This window comes from Phocoena phocoena, chromosome 8 (assembly GCF_963924675.1).
Source record: "Phocoena phocoena chromosome 8, mPhoPho1.1, whole genome shotgun sequence".
Classification (NCBI taxonomy): domain Eukaryota; kingdom Metazoa; phylum Chordata; class Mammalia; order Artiodactyla; family Phocoenidae; genus Phocoena; species Phocoena phocoena.
The window spans coordinates 104,355,114-104,382,198 of record NC_089226.1 but is presented as its reverse complement, the minus strand read 5'-3'; the positions used below and the strand labels follow the sequence as shown (position 1 = coordinate 104,382,198).

The 27,085-nt window shown below is 49.7% G+C and overlaps 2 protein-coding genes across 2 annotated transcripts in view; one reads left to right on the top strand and one right to left on the bottom strand.

Moving 5' to 3' along the window:
* Positions 1 to 2,352: 2,352 nt before the first annotated feature.
* On the bottom strand, positions 2,353 to 3,284 carry C8H11orf86 (chromosome 8 C11orf86 homolog). The gene is made up of 2 exons (XM_065883221.1): positions 3,015 to 3,284; positions 2,353 to 2,451 (listed from the first exon to the last, which is right to left on the bottom strand). The coding sequence occupies exons 1-2, from the start codon at positions 3,282 to 3,284 to the stop codon at positions 2,353 to 2,355; spliced, it is 369 nt and encodes a 122-aa protein (XP_065739293.1).
* Positions 3,285 to 13,097: 9,813 nt separating this feature from the next.
* PC (pyruvate carboxylase) overlaps positions 13,098 to 27,085 on the top strand; it is a 104,641-nt gene continuing 90,653 nt past the window's right edge. Inside the window, exon 1 of the mRNA XM_065883135.1 lies at positions 13,098 to 13,185. The gene's annotated coding sequence lies outside the window, so the exon portion shown is untranslated. The remainder of the gene's footprint in view (positions 13,186 to 27,085) is intronic.

Sequence of the window (27,085 nt, the reverse complement as noted above, 5' to 3'; positions counted from 1 at the left end):
ATGTATTCTCTCATGGCTCCGGAGGCCAGAAGCCTGAAATCAAGGTGCTGGCAGGGCTGTGCTCCCTCTGCAGCTTCCAGGGGAGGGTCCTTCCTTCCTCTCCTGGCTTCTGGGTGCTGTCAGCAATCCTTAGCATCCTGGGCTTACGGCCGCATCACTGCAATCTCTGGCTCTGACTTCACATCGCCTTCTCCTCTGTGTCTTTCCCTTTTTGTGTCCCTCTTATCAGGATACTTGTTATTGGGTTTAGCCCCCGGATAATCCAAGGTGATTTTCTCATCTCAAGATCCTTAATAATTATATCTTGCAAAGACTTTTTTCCAAATAAGGTAAAATTCATAGGCTCTGGGGATTAGAACATGGACCTATCTGTTTGGGTGCCACCTTCCAACACTAGCAGAATCACCTGGACTCCTTTACACAGCAGCCAGCTTCCAGGCGGGCAGAAACAGAAGCTATTGGTACAGAGTCTCTTAAGGCCTAGGCCCAGAAGTCCCAGAACATTATTTCTACTGCATTCTATTGGTCAAAGCAGGTTTCCGGGCTTACCCAGATTCAAGGGCAAGTAGAATACATAGAATACCCCTCTTGTTGGGAGATGTGGCAACAATGCCAAAGGGCACGCTTCATGGGAGGGATGGTTGCTGCTGTCTTTGGAAACAAGCTAACAGAGTGTGTGTGTGTGTGTTTTGGCGAAGGCCTCTGCTAGAGGCTCCGGAAATGTGCTTCCTGATGATGGTGTTGCTGACGAGGCTGAGGTAGGAAAGGCTCCACCCGAGTGGAGCTCAGCCATCAACTAGCTGACCCTGGGCCAGTCCCTCATTCACTCAACAACTACCTACTACGTGCCAGGCCCCGAGCGAGGCACTGGGGTCCCAGTGGTGAGCAAGCCGGGTCCCTGTGGAACTGGCCATCCTGTGGATGACAAAAGCTTATAACTGGACACACTTGTCACAGAGTGTGACAAGTAGAAGGAGACCAGCAAGGAGATGGGCTGGAGAATCCCTGGGGACAAAAGAGGCCAGGATGAGCCTGGAGGGCAGAGACCCAGAGGATGACCCCTCCTGGGCCTCAGTTTCCTCCTCTGGACATCAAGAGGCTTTGTCAGAGCCATGGACTCAAACTATGTTCCCTGGAGTCCTAGCATCTCCCAGAGGCACCGCAGGGGCTACTGCAGGGGATACTGCAGAGGGGGCTGAGCAGGGGGCATCTAAAGTTTGTGACTAATTGGGTTGGAAGCTTCCAGGGATCTCCCACAGTCTCGGTGCCAAGCCAGACGTCCTGGTCTCGTCCTGGTCTCATCCCGGTGACTGTCTGGGACAAAATTTTCCCAGGACCTCTCCTGTTCCTGAATGGCTCTGCCAGGGTCCTGGGTTCTGGGGAAATAGGGAACCTCCCCTTTGTCCATTGGGCCCTCAGGTCCCCCTACCACCACAGAACAGACCCTCCACCAGGATGCTTGCAGCTGATCCCTTACCTTTGACCTTGGGTCTGCTTGAGCTGGGAGAGCCCCAGGGACCCCAAATGAGGTGCCAGTGTCTCTCAAAGAGCTCAGGCTCTTTGGGGTCCCACCCTCCCCTCTGTGTGGCCCCGGGTGGGCCCCTTGCCCTCTCTGATCCTCTGGGTAAGTCCTGCCTCATGGGGGTAAGCACAAAGGCAAGGAGCTGGTGAGATCCAGGCCCTCTGACGCTGGCTTGAGATCAGCACAGGGAGAACCAGAGAAGTGCCAGGAGACGCCCAGACTCCTGGGGACCTGCCCCTTGTGCTTCTGCCCCATGATCTGGGAAGCTCTGGACCCCACCTGCCCCCAGGGGGTTGGGAGAGGACTGGGGGCTAGTTAGTCAATAGGAAAACCACTTACTTCAGTTCAGCAACTTTTATTCCTGTGTTCAACGCAGTGTTGGGCATTGGGTAGGGGCGGGGCCAGAGATGCCAAAGAGAATAATCCCCTCCCGCCTCTGGGCCTCAGTTTTTCTCGCACAGGGAGGGAAGGTTTCCTCTGTTTCCTTCATGGGGAGGCTGTGAGGACAGTGACAATACACGACAAGACATAGTCCTTGCCCTGGAGATGGGCTCACCCTCTGGGAGGGAGGCCCATGCCCTGCCCACCACTAGCAGCTGGCAAGAAGGGCGGCTGGGGCCCTGTGACCAGGTGATGCGCCAGAGGCTCTCAGCCACGGGTCTGGCTTCACTGAGCTCTGTCCTGGTGACAGAGGCCTCAACGGGCCACGTAAGGAAGGGGAACAGTCCACGCAGAGGAGGTCACTCCATTCACAGTCCAGAGGGCCACGAAGAGGTAGGTCGTGCCATCTCCTCCAGGTGCAGCGAGGACCCACACCGCTGCTTGCATCCTTAGCTGGTGGTACCCGGCGAGGGCTGTGGGGAGGCCGGCTGGCTCAGGGTCACGCTGGGGAAGCTGGTGACAAAGCTCTCCCACCTTCTCCTTATCTTCTGCAAGACAGGAGGGGCTGAGATCAGGGCCCGGGTCTCTGGACTGGGTGGTGGGCTTCAGGTGCTGTTCCACCTACAGCCACGAGGTGGTGGTAGACCCCAGAGACAGAAGCATGGCTCACTAGCCACCCTTCCTCCTAGAGGAAGCCTGCAGCTCCCACCCAGGGGGGCCGGATCACCCCCTTTTCCGGGGGAGAGGGGAGCACAAGACGTAACCCTGGGGAAGTTGTACTGGCTGATCTCTTGCCTCCAGCAAAATCCACCCATCCAGCACGCTGACAGATTGATCATCTCGGAACAACTCTGACCGTATCACCCACCCGCTCTAAAACCTTCCCTGACTCCCCAGTGCCTATGGGATAAATCCCAAAGGCCTTCAGGGCCCCCTGAAATACAGTTCTTGGATATCTCTCTCTCCAGCCCCTTCCCCAGACAGCTCTGTTATCTTTTTGATCTACAGCCCCATACATTTCTGCCTCTGAGACTTTGCTGCCCTGGGTCCTGCTCCTGGGGACGTCCCCCTCCCCTCTAGCACTCCTCCATCCACCAACCCTCAGCCAAACCTGTTGATATTGCCTCAGCCACCACTGGCTGCCTTCTTGCTGGGCTTGGATCAGCTGCTCTGTGTCCCCCAGGCTCCCTGGCAGTTGCTCCTGCCCGGGGGCGTCCAGCCTTTCTGGGCCTCCGTCTGAGGACCTGGACTTCTCACGACCCTGTCTGAGGCTCAGCGCCCGGCGCAGTTGGCCTGCCAGGGGCCTCCCGCAGGGCTCCTGGAGCTTGCTATAAGAGGACCGTGGTCCTCGCAAGGACTGGCTGCGTAGCCCTGTCCCCATGGTTCTGGAGGCTGCAGGCACAGGACTGCTCCAGCCCCTTGGCGAGCCCCTGGCCTTCTGAGATGGCCTGGTGCCTCCACTCACCTGACAGGAGCTCACTTGGGGACAAAGGTTGGTGCTGCTGAGGTGGCCGTTGTAAACCAAAGGGCGGGTGGAGAGGCGGTGTTGTGGGTGACTCAGGGATGCTTGACCTCGGTGGCCTGCCCTCCTCTTCCTCCTCCAGGCAGCCTTCACTGACCACCCCACCCCAAAGATCTTGCCCTCCCCTGAACTCCTGTAGTCCTGGCTGTCCAGACTCGTTTCGTTGACAGAACAGATGGCTCAACAGCAAAACAGAGACAGGCTTTTAAGAAACAGGACAGCTCCAACCTAGAACTGTCAAATTCACAGAGACAGAAGGGAACATGGCGGTTGCCAGGGCCTGGGGGGAATGGCAAGTTGCTTAATGGCTATAGAGTTTCAGTTCTGCAAGGTGAGAGACTTCTGGAGGTTGGTTGTACAACGATGTGAACATATATAACGCTACTGACTTGTACATGTAAAAATGGCTAAGATGGTACATTTTATGTTTCTGTATTTTTTTTTGCTACAATTGGAAATTTAAAAAAAGAAAGAAAGAAAAAAGAAACAGGATAGTTCTAGGCTGGAAGTTAGGAGACTTGGGTTTTTTCCAGGCCTAGCTCTGCCCCTAATTTTCCAGCACAGAATAGGGTTAAGCGCTCAGGCTCTGAGGACCAGCTGCTGCTGGGTAAACCTCGGTTCCATCCCCCGCAGCTACGTGACGCTGGGTGCCTTCTCCCTTGGTTTCCTTGTCTAAAACAGAGACAGATAACTCACGTGTTGTCGTGAGGACTAAATGTGATGATGCTATGCCCAGCAGAGGGCTTGGCATGCAGCAAGCGCTCAGTAAAAGTGAGTTGGTGGCATTCAGTATTTGAGGCAAATCCTTTTTCCTCTTGGTCAGTCTTCTCGTCTGTAAAATGGGTTGTTGTGAGCATCAAATGAAATCATGAATGTGGACGCCTCTAAAGGCAAGACTACCAGCAGCAGCTCTTTCTCCCAAGTCAGGGGAAAGAGAAAGGTACTTGGGCTGGGCCAGCCGATCCTCAGAATCCTAGAATTTGAGAGTTTAAAGGGAGCTCCCGCATCTGAGAAACAAAAACACACTCCTTTTTGTTTTAATCACTATTTTTTGAGCTTTTATTTTTTACTGGTTCTGGAGCTAATTCCTTCCTATATTTCATTTAAACCTCATGACAGTGCTATGAGGTATACATCATTACCTTCATTTTATAGATCCCCAATTTGTAGATGGGGCAAACTGAAGCTCAGAGAGATTAAGCATGCCCAGCAAGTGGCAGAGCTGGGACTCCCGCCCTGGTCAGAGTGGCTTTAGAGCCCGTGTTTCAACCACTCTGCTCTCGTGTCCTGGTGTTGGTGGCAGAGGTGGGACTGGAAGCTGGGCGTCCTGCTTCCTCTGTGTCTGGGGTGCTGCATGAGGTGCCCTGTCTGGGGTCAGGGAAGTGCTGGCTGCAACTCTTGGCTCACCCCAGACTCCTCTGTGCCTGGTCTTGCTTTTTTTCCTCTCTCAGAATTTCTAGGCCTTCCTTGGGTTCAGGATCTCTTAATATCTGTCAGGCTCACCTCCCAGCCAGAGGAGCCAAGGCAGGGCCAGTGTGAAGAGGAGAATGGAGAAAAGGGACCCTGACCCTCTGTCCCAGCCTGTCCCAGAGGTGGATTATGACCATTATTCCAACCCTGACCACACGTTTAATGCCTGACCCATGTGCCAACCCTGACCTTGGTTAAAAAGCAACAAAACCATTACACAGTCTTCAACGTCTTCACTCCGGCACAGTTAAGTCAAATCCCCACTCTCATCCAAGTCTGAGCTGGGAAGAGCTTGCTGACGCCTCACGGGCCTCTGAGATGTGTCAGGGTGAATCACTCGTTCTTGTGTCATGCCTGTAGCTGCCGTATACCCTCTTGCCAAGCGTGTAATCTTACAACAATTCCCCAGATCCGTAAATCTGTGGAGGACCAGGAGAAAATATGTGTTCTTTTTCTTCCCTCCCCACTGCCTCCCTGCCTTTGTCACCGGGGGTGGTGGTGAGGGTTCTTACCTTTCCAGACCCTGCTGGGTGACAGCTCCCCTGGAAGCCTGCCTAACCCCTCAGCCTGGGTTAGGGAGGCAGTCCCCTGTCCAGCCCACCCCGTACACACAGTAGCAGAAGTCACCCCAGGATGCCTTTCCCCGCCACACTGGTGTCCCTTGATGGCTAGGACAACATCTCTTTCATCTCTGTCCCCAGGACATGACATAGTAAATGCTTGGGCTTAAATATTGGAGACTATTACGTGTCTATTGCTGTGTAACAGAATACCCCAAAACTTAGTGGCTTAAGGCAGCACTCATGTATAACCTCAGAGTTTCTGTGGGTCTGGGATCCAGGCACAGCTTAACGGGGTCCTCTGGCTCAGGGTCCCTTGCAGGCTTCAGTCAGAAGGCTGTTAGTCACCTCCAGGTTTGACTGGGGGTGGATCTGCTTCCAAGGTTGTTGGCAGGACCTGCTTCCTCGCAGGTTGTTGCCGTGAGGGTCTCAGTTTCTTGTTGATTGTTGGCTGTTCCCAAGGGCAACTCACGTCATGGGGGCTGGCTTCAGTTGGAGCCGGCAAGAGAGTGCGAGAGATGGCAGGCGGGCAGAAGCCAGAGTCTTTGGGGAACTTAACCTCAGAAGTGACCTCCCATCACTTTTGCCATCACTGTTCCTCCAAGGCAAGTCACCAGGTCCAGTCGGCACCCAAGGGAGGGGACGCACAAGGGTGTGAACACCAGGAGGCAGGATCTTTGCGGGTCAACGCGGAGGCAGCTTACCCGTGAGACCTGGGTCCCAAGCCCATCAGACTGCCCGAGCCGAAAGCCTTGCACGTTTATGGGACACCTACGTGCTTTGAGTGAGCAGCTTAACCTCACGTGCCTATAGTTACTCAGCTATAAAATGGGGATAATATTTTATTTCATCAAATCTAAGATGACCTCGATAGAAAGATAACATTATTTTATACACCAGTAAGAAAGAATATCCACTGCCCATTCATTGGAAGATGCAGCCCCATTTCAGAACTTGAAGTGTGGCGGGGGGGAATGTACGTCTTAAAATTAATGAAACACACAGTGTTTATTTCCTAAGGTGATCTGAGACTTAAATGACTGGTACTATTTAAGGTTATTGTGAGGCTTAGATGTACGGAAGGCTGCAAACTGGGGCAGGCTGCCCAGACGTTCCATTTATTGATTTATTTATTCATTCATTCATTTATTTATATATGGCTGCATTGGGTCTCCGTTGCTGCGTGCAGGCTTTCTCTAGTTGTGGCGAGCGGGGGCTACTCTTCGTTGCAGTTCATGGGCTTCTCACTGCGGTGGCTGCTTAGTAGCTGTGGCGCACGGGCTTAGCTGCTCCGCGGCATGTGGGATCTTCCCGGACCAGGGCTTGAACCTCTGTGCCCTACATTGGCAGGCGGATTCTTAACCACTGCTCCTCCACCAGGGAAGCCCGAGATGTTACTTTTTATTAGTGAGCCAATGAAATTAATCCACACCTACACACTGTGGGCAAGATCTTGTTTTGATGATGTCTAGGCTAGAAGTGAGGCCAAGGGGAGCAGGATAGAATCTCCACCCCCAGAAAAGGAGGGATTCTCATGTACATCAAGCAAGGCACCTTAAAACAGACACCAAGTGCTGAGGCTGCACGGAAGAGAACGGGAGACCCCCATCTGTCTTGGAGGTGGTTAGCATCTGGGCAGGCTCCCTGGAGGAGGTGGTGTTGGAGCCCAGCATTGAGGGCAGGGAGGACGGTTGCAGTAGAGATAGAGGTAGGATCCTGTGGGTGACCAAAGCCTGGGAACACAAAGGGTTGCCCTTGGGTGGGAGAAAAATCTGGAAAGGTAGACTGAAGCCTGCTCTTCCTTCCAGAGCCTGGAAGAGGAATCTGAGCTTGGGAGACAAGGGGGATGGGGTGTGCCCTCCACTCCAGGAGCCTTACCTCTGTGATTGCATTTCACCCTCACACTCTCTGGAGCTTAGCCCCATTTTTCAGATGAAATAACAGAAGCTCAGAGGGGTGAAGCAACTTGCCCAAGGAGACACAGTCAGTAGTGGGCCTTGAATGCAGCCCCACAGAGTCAGGCCAGCAAACAGAGTCCTCAGCAAATGAGTGTTCCACCCCCAGACCCCACTCCTCACCCCGGTCTTCATGCACCCTACACGATGGTCAGACAGAACCATTAGCTTAAGGTTAATGCCACTAGAGTTTTCCTTGAAAATATGATATGCCCACCATCAATGAGGCAAGGGGTTCATGTGTGAGTGTTTCAACTAATAATTTATCTCTTTGCCTGAGCAGCTCTTATAATACAGTACATTTTGGGGGAACTAGTTCTTTTTTTGCTGTATGCGGGCCTCTCACTGTTGTGGCCTCTCCCGTTGCGGAGCACAGGCTCTGGACGCGCAGGCTCAGCGGCCATGGCTCACGGGCCCAGCCGCTCCGTGACATGTGGGATCTTCCCGGACCGGGGCACGAACCCGTGTCCCCTGCATCGGCAGGCAGACTCTCAACCACTGCGCCACCAGGGAAGCCCAGAACTAGCTCTATTACTTCAGAACAATGATCCATTGTTTTGGTTTTCATTTCCCAAAGGAAGCTAGAATGCCAGGCTGTCAGGTTCAGCAAGAGATTCTGGTCAACTTATCACTTGTAGAAATCAAACAAAGGGAACAATAAATAGTAATAATGCTATTGATTGTAAGAGCTCCCACGTTCTGAGCACTCAGGCTGTGCCAGGCATTGTGCTTAGGGCTTCCTGTATTCAGTCCTGATAGCACTCTGAGGAATCGGGGGAGGATTGTTCTCAGTCTAGACAAAGCGTGTATCAGTAATTGCAGGGTCCTAGAACTGGCAACGCAGATGCTCTTGCCTTTTTTTCAAATATGCAGGACCTGATGACTATCAGCGGTGGGTCTGCCCCTTCTCCTGTCTGAGCCTATTACCTCATCGGTAAAATGGGCCTGAGCGGGTCTAGCCAGGGTGCCCCAAGGTTTCCTTTGTTAAAAAAACACCAGTCACTGGGCCCCATCAAAACCCCTTGCATATACAGGTCTGGGCAGGGCCCTGAAAAGCTGTCTGCACAATCACATCCCAGGAGATCTGTCTCTTGTGGGAAATCTTGGAAACAATTTGCTCAAGGCCCTTCCACCTCTGAGGACTGTGATCTTAGGACTCAAATTTCAAACCAAAGCTCTTCCTTTGAAATCTGAATTCTAAACATTCTTGTCTTCTCTTTCCCAACAAGGTGGCCAGTGGAGCAGAAAGAGCACAGCCTGGGGGGGGTCAGTGGACTGGAGGTCCAGTTCCAGCTCTGCCCCTGACTAGCTATGTGATCCAGAGAGGAAGTCATTTCCTTTCTCTGAGCCTCAGTGTCCACACCTGCAAAATGGGTACAGCATACCTGCCCAGGGATGTTGGGAGGTCTAGAGGAGCTATAGCTCAGAGGTGGGAGGAGGATCTTACCCTCCTCTGCCTCAACCTGTGGGCAGAGGCCTTGATATGGACCTGGGGAAGTGCTGAGACTGTGATCTGCTAGACCAATGCCCACCTTGGCAGGTGGAAGGTCTGACCGACTTGTAGAGATGCCATGATGGGATGGGCTTGTGTATGGAGGAGTCACCCCAAAAGACTGGGTGGAGTGGCCTGGACCCCTCGAGGATGTGGGGGGAGGGAAACATATCAAAAAGAGCAGAAGAGCTACTCCTGAACCATCCCCACCCCATCACACACCGTGAGGGTCCCCTGCTGCTTAGAATGGAGACACAACCCCAGCCTGCAGAGAAGGGCTGTCGTGGCCATTCTTCAGTCAGTGAGTGGGTGCGTTCATCACAGCCTAGTGCCCTGCCCTGTGTTTCCATCGATAAGGGTTTATCCTGAGGTCTCACCAGCAGTTAGGCTATCTGCGGCTCAGCTCGAACTGCCAGAATTTTGTTAATTAAAAAAAAAAGTAATTTTTCTTGTGTCATCTCAGGACAGGGGTTCTGGGAAATCTAGGTTGTCCTTGTGAGATCCTCAGGGCAAACCTGGCCTTCCAAATTGTAAACACAAGAGTGGTGGGCTGTTTCTGGGTTTATAGTGACTGCTACAGTATGAGGGTTCATGGCTTTGTCTGTGAGAACCCATCCCCTCAGATGCTTCTGCTTACCCAAGCCTTCTCAGCGCCAACTGCTCTTGGCCTGCCCCACAGCTCCCTCTCAGGCTGCACTTCCTGAACTTACTAGCAATCTATCCTCACTGACCCTCTCCATGCCTTGACCCCCTGATGCCCTCCCCCAGCTTTGCTTGGGCCATGTATGGGATCCATTTTTACCAATATATTTACCTGATTAACTCTTGATTTATGCATGTATGTATGTATATATGTATGTATCTATCTATCTGTCGACTTTCCCTCCTCCAGGAAGCCCTCCAAGTCCCCTCTCATGGGGAAAGGGACCCCTCCTTGGACTCCCATAGCACTCTGGCCATTATCTCTAGCACAGCACCACACTGTTTTGAAGTGGAGTGCTTTGAGGTCTGTGTGCCCTCACTGGTCTGGGAGCAGCTTGGGGATGGGGAAAATACCTCATTTTCACCGTATCTCTATTGGGTGCTGCTGAGGGGGCTGCAGAGTGAAGGGATCACATCTGTCCCCACCACCCCATTTTCCTTCCTGGCCCAGTTGACACCTCCCTCCTCCGAATTTACTCCTTCCTATCCGATCGATCGTGCCTGCTTCTCCTTAACTTTCCCCTTCCCCTTAAATGTGGTACCCTGCAGACCCCTCTCCCTATCGGACTCGGCTCAGCTTCCGAGGTAGTCCCATCCACTCCACAGCTTCGACCACTAAGTGTGGGCTGATGACTCCCATTCCTTCATTTGCCAACTATATATTAAGCATCTACCATGTGCCAAACGCAACTTTTGTAGAGGTGATGTTCAAGTGTGGGGAAGGGACAGGAGTACAGAAGATAAACAGACAAAAACCAAGAACTCTCCAAAAAGTGACAGCTACTAAGAAGCAATAAGGCAGACATAGTCCCAGCCTAACAGGAGCCCTGAGCTGCTCTGCAGCTGCCCCTGGCCCACTCCCTCCCGACAGAGCCCTGCTGCCCAGCCTATGCCTCTCCTGGCTGGCCCTCCACAGGCTGGTCTCAGCCTGTCTGTCCTGCCTCCCCTTCCCTTGCATCTCCCAGAAACTCAGCCACGTTCCCCAACCTTCCCGGGCCTCAAGAGTCAATTTCACAAGTTGGGGCCTGTTTAAAAAATAAATTAATTAAATAGAAAGATTCCTGGGCCCCACCCCATGAATCAGGATCCACAGGGGCCTGAGGTCTGGGAATCCATTTTGTTTTTAAAGAGTCCCAGGGGATTCCTCTTATCAGGGAAGTCTGGGTAATAACTTCTCTAGGAATCTCAGTGGGTCTCAACGCTGACCCATATTAGAACAATTTGGAGAGCTTCTAAAACTAGCAATGCAATGCAATGCAATGCAGGGGATTCCATTCGCCAGAGACAGACTTAAGTGGTATTCTACTGATGATTCTAAGACCTCTGAGTTGGTGGTTCATATGTATAAGAACCATGGGGGAGGAGTGGGGCTCAAGAATCTGTGTTTCCAATCAGTACCTTGTCCCAAGGAGATCCTGTCACTAGTATTACAGAAGCCCACGCTGAGAAATGCCTTTTCTAGCCACACTAGACTCCTCATCTCAGCTTTTTCTTGGGCAGTTTTCTCTGTCTGGGGTGGAATACCCCTCCCAGCTTTGTCCTCCTGGAGGACTCGGCCTGGAGGTAGGACAGAGCCTGGATGGAGAGATGTCTTGTTTCCTAGCCAAACTTCAACTAATTTATATGGCTGAGCTAATTGTCCAAAATCCATACTACTTTTGTTCACAGCAGTCCATCTTTTAGTTCTCAATTAGTTTCTTTGTTCAGACCTCCACCTGGTGGTGTTGATATGGGATTCACCTGAACCTGCGTGGAGCCACCTGCCCTCTGCTCCAGACTCAGGATTTCACAGGGACCAGCCAGGACTCAGCTGATGTTCCCCGAAAACTGGGTTCACCTCTTGGTGGGTGTTGAGCCAAAAGATACAACCAAGCCAGAGATCAGGAGAAGGAAGGATTTATTACTTGCAGCAAGGAGAACACCGGGGATTTTTTCCAAAGCAGTGTCTCCCCAAACAGCAAAATTGGGGAAGTTTTAAGCTAAAGGTATATGCATGTTCATGAAGGGGCTTGAGCGGAGGAGAACACAGCATAGAATTGGGGCAAAGGTTGACAGTTAGGTTCCAGTGGACCTGGTGGTTGAGAACCTTGGTGGGGGAAGGTGTTAAGTTCTGCAAAATAGCTCAAGAAAGTGCTTCAGGCCAATCTTTATCATTGAAACAGAACTGAAAGTTTACAACTGATTTATTATCTTTGCTATTGTTACTTCTCTTGCCTGATAACAGTGTTTGTTCCCTTACGATCATTATTACTGAGACCTGTTCAGGGCAAGAACTGTGGTCAGGTGAGCTCTATGATGTGATGGTAGAGGCTGTTTTTTTTCACGTGCGTCTCCGGCATAGCACCAGGCCCATAGTAGGTGCTCAAGGGATGCTTGTTAATTGAATGAATACCTGAATCTGGAAAACTGGAATTTTAATCCTTGTTCTGGTACTAAAATAGCTGTGTTGGACTGACCCAGGTTGGAGTTCAGCCAGATATGTGGAAGGAAGGACAAAGAAATTTGTCCAAAGGACAAACAAAATGGACACAACACAGAGAAGAGAATGCAGTTGTAATATCTCTCCATACTCAATCATCACATTTTAGTTTGAAAGATGTTCTCATAGTTCTTGATTCTCCCAACTGTCTAGAAGCAGGTTATTTTTCTCCATGCCTTGATTATCATCTGATGTACCTTATATTTTATTTTATCGTCTTTCTTCTCTCACTGGGAGGCAGAAATTTTGGTTTATTTTGGTCACTCCTGCATCTCCTGGTTGGCACAGAGCCCAATTTCTGAAGCTTTCCGTTCAACCAAGCCTTCTAAACCCTCTAGGTCCTGAGTGGCCTCTATTTACAGATTAGGAAACTGAGGCTCAGAGAGGTGAGGTTGCTTGTCCAGGGTCACACGGAAACTCCTGCCCGTCACCGTCACCGTCACCCCCACAGCTGCTAAAAGACAATCACGTAAACCCGTCTGGCACAAGCGCCATTTCCTTCTTCCTGCCCTTTGCAAACCCTTTTTCCTCCGACCTCTTCTCCACCCACTAGCGTGCACCTGAGTCTACCCGGATTCCTGAGCCCACCCGGATCCCTGAGCCCGAGGGCTATCTGTTGTGCTTGGGGTTTTGAGAGACACGTGCTACCCGGGTGAATGAATCGCACGTCCCCACCCCCGCCAACAGCCAATCACAGCCTGTCAGAGCCTGGCCACTTCCGCCTATTGCGGGCCACGTCTGGGGCCTTGCGGCCCACGTGGGGCTCTGGAGACCAGGGAGTAGGTGGTGGTGAGCCAGGGGCGGGCTCCCCCAGCCTCGTCACCAATCCAGGGGCCTGCCGGGGACGGGAGGGGCGGGGCTGATGTGGGGCGCCAAGGCTTAAACGTGACGGGCAGGGGGGCGTAGGGAGGAGTCCCGGGCAGGGGAACGGTGAGTGACAGAGGAGGCTGTCCAGTAACAGGAGGGGTTGGGCTGTCTGAGCCAATAGGAAGTCCGTAAGGCGGGACTGGGACCGCAGCAAGTTCGGTTGCGCGGAGACCGCAGCTGTTCCCTGTCAGTGGAGGCAGCGGCGGTAGGGGCAACTTGCGGCAGCAGCGAGGAGGTGAGTGCCGGCGACGCTGTGCATTTTCCTCTTCCCGCAGCGGGTCGGAGCGGGTGGGCGTGCGCCGGCGCTGCCGCGGGGGACGCTTATGTAAGGGTCGCGCGCGCCAAGGCGGCGCCAGCTCCACGAGTGACGGCTGGAGGAGACGGGCAGCGGGCGGTGCGCGCCGCGCTGCGCCGCGCGCCGCCCCTCCCCTCCCCTCCCCTCCCCCTCCCGCGAGGAACTGTTTGCGCGAGCCCGCCCCCCACCCCCGCCCTGGGGACCCGTCGACCCAGTTCTCCGGGCCCGCCGCCCCGCGAGCATCCTTCCCGCGTTGGCGCAGCCCGGCCTCGTCCACTCGGCTCCCCGGGGGCCGCCGGCGGCCTTATTCCTGCTCTCGGGCCCATTTTGCAGATGGAGAACCTGAGGGCACGGAGCCCTCAAATGCCTCGCGCGAGGTCCCTGAGGGCTCGAACCCAAGTCTGTCAGAATCCGGAGCCCAAGTGTCCCCCACCATACTGGAAGTTGCTCAGCTCTGAAGAAAGCCATGGCGTGTAAGGCGAGGGTTTTCCGTGTTACGAGTGCCTGCACTCTGCTTCCCATAGGATCCTCCTGGTAACCCTGGGGGGCATTCTTGTAATTCCACTTAGTTTCAGAAGAGGAAGCTTGGGGCGCCCAGAAGCAGTGATTAGGAGGAGGTGGGGCTGGGCTCAGCCCGTTATTTCTACAGCTTTTAGCAGTTTACAAAGTGCAGTGAGTAGCAGCTGGCCCTCCGGGAAATGCCCTCCTGGGCACGCAGTCTGAAGCCCTGGCTTTGAGGACCTGCCATACACGTTCCTCCCAGCACATCTTGCTTTGTGTACTTGGAGCGAGTTGTTTCACCTCTGGCTATCCTTTTCCTCATTTCACAAGTGCCGGGGCTAGGTCAGGTCCCTAGGTCCCTGGGAGCTTTGAAATTCTTAAAAATCTGATTAAAATTCATTTTGTGATAAAGAGGAGGCCAGGAGGGATCCCCGTTCTGTAGCTGAGGCTCAGAGAGGTGCCGCTATTTGCCAGATCATAACCAGAGCCTCCCCAGTCTTTACCAAGAAGTCTTTGCCTTCCCGTTGCTCCCTTACCCACTGCTACCAGCAGCCTTGGCCTCCCCAACCCCCCACCCTTCCCCTGCCTGTGATGCAAATACTGGAGTGGATGTGCTCAGCATTTCGATGCCCTCGCAGCTACAGCTTTTCTGCTTGCCTGCTCTTCATCTAAACCCTTGAACTCTTCATCACATTCTTTGCACACCTGTCATGTTCAGAGCCCTAGACTGGGTGCTGCGCGAAGACGTGGGAGACAAGGTGCCCCAGAACTGCCAACAAACTGGTTGGGGGAGAGAAAAAGAAACAGAGCGTAAGCAGAAAGTCGGCATGCCGCAGATGTTTGTAGAGAGCTGGTGTGGGCGAGGTATGGCCAGAGGAGGATGTGGAAGAGGAAGTTCCGTAGAGGCCGGCAAATCAGGGCAAAACTCACACCAAGGCCAGGGACAGGACTGGCTGGGGCTGGATGGGCATGGATTAGGGAAGGCTTGGTGGAGGAGGCGAGTTGGGAGCCTCCTTTTTTTTTATTTTTCTATAAATTTATTTATTTTAGTTTTGGCTGCGTTGGGTCTTCGTTGCTGCGTGTGGGCTTCCTCTAGTTGCGGCGAGCGTGGGCGACTCTTCGTTGCGGTGCGTGGGCTTCTCATGGCGGTGGCCTCTCTTGTTGTGGTGCACAGGCTCTAGGTGCACAGGCCTCAGTAGTTGTGGCTCACGGGCTCTGTAGCACAGGCTCAATAGTTGTGCCATACAGACTTAGCTGCTCCGTGGCATGTGGGATCTTCCCGGACCAGGGCTCGAACCTGTGTGCCCTACATTAGCAGGCGGATTCTTAACCATTGCGCCACCAGGGAAGCCTGAGTTGTGAGCCTCTTGATTCCACGGCGGCCAGCAGTGAAGAAGCAGTGATTGGATTTGAGCAGCCAAGGTTTTATGATGAAGTACAGGTGAGTTTTAAGTAACTGGACCCTGGCAGAGGAAGGCTGAGGAAGGTGGAAGGAGAACGTGGAGGAGATAGCACCTCCCAGTTGAGTGTGAGAAGTTTGGTTGGTCATCTCGCAGAGGCCTCTGCAGGAGGCGTTTATAAGGTGAGGGCACTTGCTAAGGTGCGGGTGAGTCAGAAGTGAGATTGGGTCCAGAGGCGCCGGGGTGCTTGGTTGGGCTCTGAGGGCCCAGCAGCAGCGGGCCTGAGCTACAGTCTGTTCTGTTTGTGTTCTAGTAAGCAACCTATGAGCACGTGTCCTTGTGAGAAGTTTCTTAGTGGCTGCTCTGCCCTGCAGAAAAGGGCTTTGTTCACTATAGCTGCGCAGTACCTATTGGTTGAATTGAATTAGGCTGCCATTCAGAATCTCTACAGTTTACCCCAAAGTCCCCTCTGCTCCTTATCTCTTTATCTTTCTCTACTGAAGCCTGTCCCAGCTTGACTGACTCTCTCCGCGCCAGTTCTCACCTCCAAGATCATCCCTCGGAGGGGTTTGCCTTGATGTTGTAACCCCGGTGGATCCTTCCTGCCTTTGAGGTGCTAGTACAGGTGACTTATCTTTTTTTTTTAAATCTTCTGCCTTGTTTTCCCTTTGTCTCATTTCCAGCGCCCTGGGTGCTGTGCTAGGTCCCTGTCCTGACACTGTTTGCAGAGGCGTGGGGCACTGGGGCACAGCAGGACTGCAGATCCAGGTCTCGTTCCAAGTCACAGCACATTCAGGGGCTGCAGGGATGATTGTCATATGTCAGAGGATCTGGGCGGAAGGCCTGGGCAGGCCCCAGACTGTCCACATCTCTCCCTGGCACTTTCCCGCGTGAGCTGGAGACCTCAGGCCGGTAAACATTCCCCGTGAGGACTAGTGTGGGCCTTCTCTCTGGCTCCCTCCCAGTAGCATCTTACTGTCTTCTGAACAGGGCCCTCCTCCGCCCATCCAGAAGGTGTGCCTGTTTGGGGGCAAGTTTCTCTTCCAGACACATCGTTCACAGAAGTGGGGCATTTGCCTGCTCTCTCCGAAGCCTCACCTGGGCCCGCCTGACCATCTCTTCCCTTCCCTCTGTGTCTTAGCTGCCTCTTGTCTCAGCTGTGGATACTTTGCCAAACTGTCAAAGGAGTAGGGCCTGACAGTGGAAGCTGGGACAGTGACGAAAAGAGGAAGCCGTTTCCTCTTCCTTACTGAATGAAAAGATAGGCTCCCACCTGTTGGGCTTTTTCTTCTCTTTGACCCCACATGTACTCTCTTCTGCCTCAGCCTTATCTGAGACTACTGGCTGTTGCCCCAAAACTCACTTCTTTGTGTCCTTCTTCTGATCTTGTTCCTGACAATCTTGACTCTGCAGGACTTTTCCTCTTCTCTTGGCCTGTCGAAATTACTCTTCAGGCTTTCCTGCAATAAGCCTTGCTGGATCTATTGAGCTGGACGTGGGTTCTCTCTTTTAATAATAATGATGATAAATAATGATTGATTGTTATTAATAATAAAAGTCATCCTTTGTTGAGCTCTTACTGTGTGGTGGCAGGGACCTTGCTAAGCCCCTTTTATGTATTATTTGATTATCACAACAACCCTACAACAAAAGTACAGTTAGCTCCTTGTTTACAGATGAGGAACTGTGAGTGAAATAACTCCCTCAGAGTCACACAGCTAGGAAAGGGCACGGCTAGGGTCCTCCCCAAGCTGTCAGGCTCAGAGTACACGCTCGGGTCCCTCTCACGTACTATCCTGTTCTTACCTCTACTAGCTAGCCCCCAACAATGGTGCCCTATGCAGGGTATGTGCTCAAGATGTATTTTATTGAATTGAATGCCCCAAACGTTCATTTTCAGCCTCGACATAATCTACCAAGGCAACTCGTTTTCTTGGAACATGGACTTAGTTCATTTGATGGTTTGCTGGCCTGTGTCTCCATTTTGCTCTTTACTAACCAGTGGCTAAAGCTAACGGACAGGTGTGGCCTTTCAAAATCAAGCAGTCTGTAAACTCTAGAAAGTGGTCACGCACCACCAACTGGGCTCCCATGGGTCCAAACACAGGTGTGCTCTTTGTGTGTGGGGTGCTGGTCTCTGCAGGAAGGGATCTGAGGACAGCCGGCGAAATAGGAAACACATCAGCTTCTTCATTTGTGTCCAGTTGCAGAGTGAGACAGGAACCAGGCTCAGAGAATCCGGAGGTGAGTTAGCTCCTGAAGGATTGGAGGTGGCTCGAAAATTGGCCTGAGGTTGGATGGGAATGGGCAGGAAGACCAGGCACTTCAGATCGAACAAGAAAAGTTTCTAGAACTTGTTCTTGCGCAGTGGGTGCCAGGAAAAGGTTTTACTTAAATGCGTCTTATTAGGCACGTCGGCCAACGTCTGAGCGCGTCCTCTATACCAGGCACGGTGCCAGTGCTTTGAGTGTGTACCTCCTCGGGAGCCCTCCTCCCTGGGTGGTGGTGTTACTCCCATTTCACAGATGAGGAAACAAGCTTTGAGTGGTTCTGGGAGCAGGTGGCAAAGCAGCAAGAATAGAGCCCGGGTAGTTGGACGACAGAGCTGGGTTGCTCTCAGCCCTGTGCTGTCCTAGTGGCCCCCCAGATACCCTTGAGTTCAGGGGAAGGCAAAGCAGCAGTTCTTCTCTGGGTTTTAAGTCTGTGTTCCTGCTATGCCTGGCTTCTCTGGGGAGTGCTGGGAGAGAAACGAGGGTAACACTTTCTTTTTCTTTTATTTAGATAACCCCTGCCTCCTGAGAGCTGACAATACACTTGAGGGTAAGTCCTGTGCCTGGATCCAGGTCAGTGGGATGCCTGTGGGAGCAGCAGGACAAGCTCTGAGTTTTGGAAAATATATGCAGTCTTTGTCTGTTCCAGACTCTCTTGGTTTTCTTGGTTTTCACAGGAAAGTGATGTCTGGCTCCCTGCTGGCCCCAGTTGGCTGCTGGCCAGCCTCAGCAGGAGGCCCTACTTCTGGAAGGGTGTGGCTTGGGATGCCTGGTGGTGGGGGAGAGTGGCGAGGCTCCTCAGGACCACAGGAAGGAAGCATCTGTAGGGCTGGGCAGCCTCTGAGAAGAGCCCTTGAGTCCATGTGGAGAGCAGGCAGCTGGGCACAGGAGGTGGCTCTGTCAGCTGGCTGTAAAAGCACGTGACACACGTGTCCAGACAACGATGAGGGGGTGAAGGTGGACTTGCCCCTCCTTCCCCCCACATAGTGCTCTGTGTGGCAGCACGGCCCTGTATAACCTCCTGCTCTTAAGGTTTCCCCTCACACAGGAAACTCCACTGATTGCATTGATCCCGGTGTATCTCCGCAGCCTAAATTCCAAGGCCCTCGGGTCTGGGGTCCACCTGGTGGTCTGTGAGAGGGCCCTAGCCGGGCACGGTCCTGCCTCTGTGTAGCATCCCGCCTGCATTTCAGACACTGATATGCTCTTCCCTTCGTCCAGAGGCAGGCCAGCCGCTACCCCCTGTTTCACAGTCAGGTGCCCTGGGAACTTAGTGGCTCAGGGGCAGCTTTGCCCAGAGCTCAGGTTCAGTGCTCAGTGTGGAGATTCCTTTGTCCGGGGGCTTTTTTCGTATGATCCTTCAGAACCCATGAGCTGTTCTCCGACCTGAGATTTTTCCACAGTCCTCACGTGTCCTAGGTCTTGGGCCAGGAGTGGCCATTTTCCACTCTGAGATGGAGTTTGCTTGGAAAAGTGGGCGGAGTGTAAAGGCAGGTGGTATGAGTGGAAATGCCTCCGGACCTGTGATGGACTCCACCCTCCACAAACTTCCCACTGTTCTCTCCGCTTGCTGTCGGTCTCCCATCTTAGCTGATAGAGTTGAATGTTGTTGCTCTTACTGGCAGCTTACGGAGCCGAGAAATTGGGGCCCAGAGAAGGCTAATTAGCAGAATCCAAGATTCTGACACCCCTCCTTTTTTTTTTTTTCCGGAGTGTCATCTTTTCTTGCATGTCTTCCCCAAATCCATCAGTAGGAAGGGAAAATTAGTCGCCAGGAAGGGCCTTCTTCTGCCAGGTCATCTAATTTGTTAAAGCTTGTTTGGCTTTTCAGTCCCTACTTCCCTCCTGAGTCCATGGAGCTTTGCTTAGTTACTGTAACTAAGAGTCTGCCATTGAAGGTTCTCGCCTTCCCCTGTCCTCCTCCTTTTGGTCGCCTTGGTGATCCTGGAGGGAGGTAGATGTGGGCCTTTTTTTCTTTTTTAAGTATTATTCCAGAAGGCATAACCCTGGGTCATCTCAACACCCCCTCATTGCTGCTCTTCCTCTCCTCCTTACCCTGATTTGCCTGTGGGGCGGGGGGCGTTTGGCGGTGGTGCTGGGATATCGGATATCCAAGGCAGCTCTAGGTACATTTCCACCAGCTGTGGGCCAGACTCCACATGTGGCAGCTCCTCTCTGGCTGAGGCCTCGGGAAAATTCCATGATCTGGCTGTGCTGAGTCATGCTTAGTCTCTGAGGCTACGTGTGTCACCTTTCGCATGTCTGTCACTGGTCAGCCCAGGATCCGGGAAGGGCTGCAGTTACTACAGAGTGATATCATGCGGCTGATCTTTTCTATTTGCCCATCGCTGTATGCTTTTCCCAGTGCTTTTATCAATATGAAATTGATTAATATTAAATCATTTATAATAAGTGGATTATTCTGGAAAACATTCCTCTCGTGAATGAGGAAACTGAAGTTCGGTGAGACCGAGTGACTTGGTGAGTTTTGGGTGACTGGTGAGTAGCGTGCTTGAGTGAGATTTTTTTAATCATCCCCCCCGCCCCCGGGTTTTTGTGCAATGCAAAGATTATTCAGAAGTTACTTTGATTGTACAAATTGATTTTCAGTTTGTTCAAGTTACAAACTCAAAAATCTCATTCTTCCTTTAAGGGCCAGTCTTTTACATTTAGCTTTTAAGTGTAGCCTACAAATCTTTCTGTTCTACTTACGATTCTAGAAAATTTTAATAATCACTTTAAGGGGTCTTTGGGTTAATACTTGATCCATTTGCAATCTTAACTCATTTGAAAATTTTAAATTGAGTTTATGAATTACATTCAACTTCCTTTAATAATACTTGAAATTGTCTGATTACCAAATCTTTAATACTTAAATATTCCTGTTTAACTAATAAATTAAACTGACTCTTAAATTTTCTTAAACATTCCTATACTGTTTTATCTTATTTTTTCACACAGCTTTACCGAGGTGTTTTTCACATAATAAATTGTACATATTTAAAGTGTACAATTTACATTTTGAAATATGCATGCACTTGTGAAACCATGACCACAATTAAGATAGTGATTATCCAAAAGTGTCCTTGTGCCCCTTGGTAATCCCTGCCTCCCACCCCTCTCTGCCTTTACCATCTCCAAGTAACCACTGAACTGCTTTCTGTTACTATAGACTAATTTGCATTTTCTAGAATTTTACCTAAGTGGAATCATATAGTATGTACTCCTTTTTTGTCTGGCTTCATTCGCTCAGCATAATTATTTTGAGGTTTGTCTGTGTTGCCTGTATGAATAGTTCTTTTTATTGCTGAGTAATATTCCATTAGTGGATATTCCACAATTTGTTTATCTCTTCACTTGTTGGTCATTTTAGTTGTTTCCAGTTTTTGGTGATTCTAAATAAAGCTGCTGTGAACCTCTGTACAAGTCGTTGTATGGACATATATCTCCTTTTATCTTGGCAAATGTGTAGGAGCAGAGTGGCTGGATCATATGGTAGGTATATGTTTAACTTAAACTGCCCAACCATTTTCCAAAGTGGATATATCATTTTACATTCCCACCAGCGGCAGATGAGGGTTCTGGTCCCTCCACACCCTTACCAACAATGGAGACGGTCAGTCTTTTTCATTTTAGCCATTCTGAAAGGTATGTAGTGGCATCTCTTGGTGGTTTCAATTTGAATTTCCCTGGTAGCTAATGATGTTGAGCATCTTTTCATGTGCTTATTTGTCATCTGCCAATACTGATTTTATTTTATTTTTTATTAGTTTTTTAAAACTTCATCTTTTTTAAAAATGTTTTATTTATTTTATTTATTTATTTTTGGCTGCATTGAGTCTTTGTTGCTGTGCGCAGGCTTTCTCTAGTTGTGGTGAGCAGTGGCTGCTCTTTGTTGCAGTGTGCGGGCTCCTTATTGCAGTGGCTTCTCTTGTTGCAGAGCACAGGCTCTAGTCACAGGGGCCTCAGTAGTTGTGGCATGCGGGCTCAGTAGTTATGGCGCATGGGCTTGGTTGCTCCGCGGCACGTGGGATCCTCCCAGACCAGGGCTCGAATCCGTGTCCCCTGCACTGGCAGGCAGATTCTTAACCACTGCGGCACTAGGGAAGCCCCAGTACTGATTTTAAACTTAGTAAAATTCCGAGTTAAAATCCTAAGTGTAAACCAATTACTCAGTTACATATTTTAATTGAAATCTTGAGACTGACTCGTTACTCTGAACAGACCAAATTCCCTTGAACATTGAAGTACATAAAGTAACAGATACACAAAGATTTCTTAACACAAAATTATAAATATTATGGTTTTTATTTTCTTAGGCATATTTATATGCTTAAATTTTGTCTTCCTGGAGTTAAAGAAGCTTGCCTAATAAGGAAATAATCATATGATCTCAAACTGTAGTAAATTACTTTCCTAAGTGACATTTGGAGTTTCTTTCTCAACTGGATAACACTTTTTTTTTAATAATTCAAGAGATTGCTGCCCAGGGTGAAACTGGGTCTTAGTCTTTGAATCCAACTGCTAGGCAGAGCCCAGAGTCATTGCCATTTTGCCCCCAATTGGGGACGGTTTCATAGCCCATGTGCCCTAGATTGAGGCATGCCTAATCCTTCTCTTCTCATGGAACTCTGCACTTCTATACTCAGGCTGCTACGCTGTGTGACTGGATTCAATTAATCTACTTAAACCTTCATTTCTGTGCGCTATGGCCACAAAATAGGTGGAATTAAAATACAAAATAGGTGGAATTTAGATTCTGCATATCTTCCAAACCTTTGATCAAGGACTAGTTTTAAAATCTTGCCAGTGGGACTTTCCAGGTGGCACAGTGGTTAAGAATCCGCCTGCCAGTGCAGGGGACATGGCTTCAAACCCTGATCTGGGAAGATTCCACATGCTGCAGAGCAGCTAAGCCTGTGCACCACAACTACTGAGTCTGCGTGACACAACTACTGAAGCCTGCGTGCCTGGAGCCCATACTCCACAACTAAGAGAAGTCACTGCAATGAGAAGCCTGTGCACTGCAACAAAGAGTAGCCCCTGCTCTCCACAACTAGAGAAAAGCCTGTGCGCAACAATGAAGACCCAATGCAGCCAAAAATTAATTAATTAATTAATTAAAAAAAAATCATGCCAGTGACACAGCAGTGTGGGAATTTGAGTCCCAGTCTTCTGTGTCTGGCGTTTCCTCCCTATACCTTACATCTTATCAAATGCAGAGAAAGGGAGTCTGGTACTTAAGGGTTCTTGGTTTCTGGTCAGGCTTGGTTACTAAGAAATTCTGGCACCTGAAACCCATGCCTGCCTTTTCGTATTCTTTAGTTCATCCCCCTGGAAATGGTGAGAAGCCTGGCCTCTCCCTAACCTCCCAGTGGAGAGCTACAAATCTCTTTGGAGGGACATTGTCATCAAACTCTTGTTAGAGATTTGGATATTATTTTATTTATTTTATTTTTTTAAAGTGATTTTTTTTAACTTTATTTTTAAAAATTTATTTATTTATTTTTGGCTGCGTTGGGTCTTCGTTACTGTGCGAGGGCTTTCTCTAGTTGCGGCGAGCGGGGGCCACTCTTCATCGTGGCGCGCAGGCCTCTTACTGTTGCGGCCTCTCTTGTTGCAGAGCACAGGCGCCAGACGCGCAGGCTCTGTAGTTGTGGCTCACGGGCCTAGTTGCTCTGTGGCCCGTGGGATCTTCCCAGACCAGGGCCCGAACCCATGTCCCCTGCATTGGCAGGCAGATTATCAACCACTGCGCCACCAAGGAAGCCCTAAATTTATTATTTATTTATTTATTTTTGGCTGCATTGGGTCTTCATTGCTGTGCGTGGGCTTTTTCTAGTTGCAGCGAGCGGGGGCTACTCTTTGTTGCAGTGTGTGGGCTTCTCATTGCGGTGGCTTCTCTTATTGCGGAGCACGGGCTGTAGGCGCACAGGCTTCAGTAGTTGTGGCACATGGGCTCAGTAGTTGTTGCTTGCGGGCTGTAGAGCACAGGCTCGGTAGTTGTGGCGCACAAGCTTAGTTGCTCCGCGGCATGTGCGATCTTCCCGGACCAGGGCTCGAACCCGTGTCCCCTGCATTGGCAGGCGGATTCTTAACCACTGCGCCACCAGGGAAGTCCCAGAGATTTGGATTTTAGATGATAAACAGATCTGGACTTACGTTCCTGTCTTGTCACTGGGTGTGGCCTTAGGAAGCTTGTGACTGGTGAGTGGGACCTAGTTGAAAGTTATTAATGCAGGCTGACCTCTCCCCTGTTGTCTAATGCTTATGTGGCTCCATATGGGTAAAAGCGAAGGTCTGTGGAGTTACATGAAAAGGAAATTTGAATAGGGGACTGTCTTAGATTCCTGCTTTTCAGAAGTTTTAAATACAGTCTTTCCTTACGTTTGACTCTGAGTTCCCCCTTCAGGTGGTGAAGGAGCATTGCGTGATACACAGCGTGAGAATCTATTAAATCATGGCAGTGACATCACTGAGTATTAGAATCTGCATCCAAAGAGATAGGAAAATGTGCTGCATATCAGGGCAGGGCATTAAATGGCAGAGGATGCAGAGAAAATTAAAACTAAAACTTAAAAGAAAAAAGGCATTTGACAAGGCAATTTCAGTTCTAGAAATGTAACCTAAGGTATAATGGGACAAGCACACAAGCATACTAGGCTGTTTGGATCAGCATTTTTTTTTTTTTTTTTTGGATCAGCATTTTTATAGCAAAAAAAAAAAAAGGGAAACCACCAAATGTACATCAGAAAAGGATTGCTACATATGCAGTCCGTTCAGTGTCATACAATGCAGCTTTAAACATAGCCCGTGTACCCTGATCAAACTGTTGCTGTAAACCTATTACCACAGAGCAAGAGCCAAGATACTTTTACTCGAGAAAAGGTAAAACAAAATGTATAATACCTCATTTTGGTTATTTTGGAATGTTATTCCAATTTTTTTTCTAGATGCTAGAATTATAAAATTATGTGTTTAATAAATGTTGCTGTGTCTTTGTAAATAATCAGATTTTTAAAAAAATTTAGAGAAGTGTGGCATTTAAAACACTATTTGGGGCTTAAGATCAAGTACAGAGTGTTTAAGTATCAGAGTTCTTTTACCCATATTCTTCAAAAAATTGTTCAGAGGGATGAAAACCTCTTTCTAACTGCCATATGAGATACAGATTCCTCGGGAATGGTGAAATAAGGAGTTCTTGAAAGATATTCCTCTGTAAAAGAAATGAGAAAACTGGCAAAAATTGTCAGAATCAACTTTTTCAGAACTCTGGAAATTAACCAAAGGCTTACAGCAATCCAGGGAACATTTATTCAAGAAAAATGGCTGAATCTTGTTTTCAACAAAAGATTATGAGGCATGTAAAGAATGGTGTATACACAGGAAAAGACACAATCAGTAGAAACTGTCCCTGAGGAAACTCAGGCCTTAAACTTTATAGACAAAGACTTTAAATCATCTATTTAAAAATATGTTTAGGACTTCCCTGTCAGTCCAGTGGTTAAGACTCGGAGCTTCCACTGCAGGGGGCATGGGTTTGATCCCTGGTTAGGGAATTAAGATGATCTCCCATGCCTCGCTGCATGGCCCCCCCAAAAAAATTGTTTAAAGAACTAAGGGAAAGTATGAGAACAATGCCTCACCATAAAGAGATGAACAATAAGAGAAGAAGTTACCAAAAAAAAAAAAATTCTGGAGTTGCAAATTACAATAACTAAAGTGAAAAAATCACTAGGAGCTCAACAGCAGAGTTGGGCAGGCAGAAGAATCAGCAAACTTTTTTTGTTTTGGCCGCGCCACGCAGACTGTGGGATCTTAGTTCCCCGACCAGGGATTGAACCCGCACCCTCGGCAGTGAAAGTGCAGAGTCCTAACCACTAGACCACTAGGGAATTCCCAGAATCAGCAAACTTGAAGATAGGTCATTTGAGGTTAAACACTGAGAAACAGAAGGAAAAAAGAATGAAGGAAAATGAGCAGGGCCTCAGACACCGACAGCATACGCATGATGGGAGTCCTAGAAAGAGGATAGAAAGGAGCAGAACGAATGTTTGATGAAATAGCCCTAAAATTCCCAAATTTGATGAAAAACAGTAACTTATGTACCCAGGAAGTTCAGTGAACTCCAAGTAGGATAAAATCAAAGAGATCCACACCTAGACACATCATAATCAAAGAATCTTGAAAGCAAGAGATAAGCGACTCATCACAAGGACCTTTGATAAGGTTAAGAGCTGACTTCTCCTTGGAAACCATGGATGCCAGAAGGCAGTGGGATGAACATAGATGCCATATGAGGCAAAACCTTTAACTGTATTTGATCTTTGAGTCTTAGATGGCTCTGATCTCTTCCATCTTCAGGGATAACATGTCAGTGTAGTCCCTAAATAACAATTACTCAAGCTCCTTTCACACTTGACCTGTAGGAATTCTTTTACCAAGTTCCCCTCTGCAGGTATTTTTAGAAATACCTAAGGAATACTTATTTTGTGTTCTACCAAGCCTGGGACATAGTTGGGGCTCAAAAAATCTTTGTTAAATGAATAAAATCCACCTGGGTTACTGATTTCCTTGGCCAGCTGTCTATTTTCTCTTCTGCATGTCATTAGTTCTCCCTGTCTCAGGGCTGTTGCCTCCTTCCTCATACTATTTTGCCTTCAACATGCAAACAGACTTAACTCATAACTTCTCAAAGTACATCTTTTATTATATTTTATTTTATTTTTTTGGCGATACGCGGGCCTCTCACTGTTGTGGCCTCTCCCGTTGCGGAGCACAGGCTCCAGACGCGCAGGCTCAGCGGCCATGGCTCACCGGCCCAGCCGCTCCGCGGCATGTGGGATCTTCCTGGACCGGGGCACGAACCCATGTCCCCTGCAACGGCAGGCGGACTCTCAACCACTGCGCCACCAGGGAAGCCCTCAAAGTATATCTTTTAAAAATATTACCAGGCTTCCGGGTGGTGCAGTGGTTAAGAATCTGCCTGCCAGTGCAGGGGACACAGGTTCGAGCCCTGGTCCGGGAAGATCCCACGTCCCGCAGAGCAACTAAGCCCGTGCGTCACAACTACTGAGCCTGCGCTCTAGAGCCCGCAAGCCACAACTACTGAAGCCCGCACACCTAGAGCCCGTGCTCCGCAACAAGAGAAGCCACCGCAGTGAGAAGCCCGCGCACCACAACGAAGAGTAGCCCCCGCTCGCCACAACTAGAGAAAGCCCACGCACAGCAACAAAGACCCAACACAACCAAAAATAAAAATAAATAAATAAAATTTAAAAAATAAATAAAAATATTACCAGATATTTCACAAAATTTTACTGAATGCTTGGGGATAGCAGGTTGGAATTACAACACAGAAAAAAAAGTTTTGTCCCCAAAGGTGAATTCAACCTTTACCTCAAGAAAAATAGAACAACTACTATAATCTACTAATGGCAGCCTCTCCCCTACCCATCAGCCATCAAGGTTTCAACTATCTCACCCCAGGACACTATGGAACCAACTGCTCATGTTCTATTGCTTTTGTTGTTGATAATATTCCTTATATGTGTATCACACTTTAGAGTTTTATTCTTTATTGGACAGTTGTCATTGGGACAGGTTTAGGTTGTGGTTCCATCGTCATGGATGATGGATCAGAGGTTCGGGGGGCGTTCAGTGACTTAC

Coding starts and splice junctions, on each gene's coding strand:
- C8H11orf86 (XM_065883221.1), bottom strand. CDS start 3,284: ATGGGGACAGGGCTACGCAGCCAGTCCTTGCGAGGACCACGGTCCTCT. Junction 2,452..3,014: donor GGCTGAGGCAATATCAACAG/GTTTGGCTGAGG, acceptor CCTGTCTTGCAG/AAGATAAGGAGAAGGTGGGA.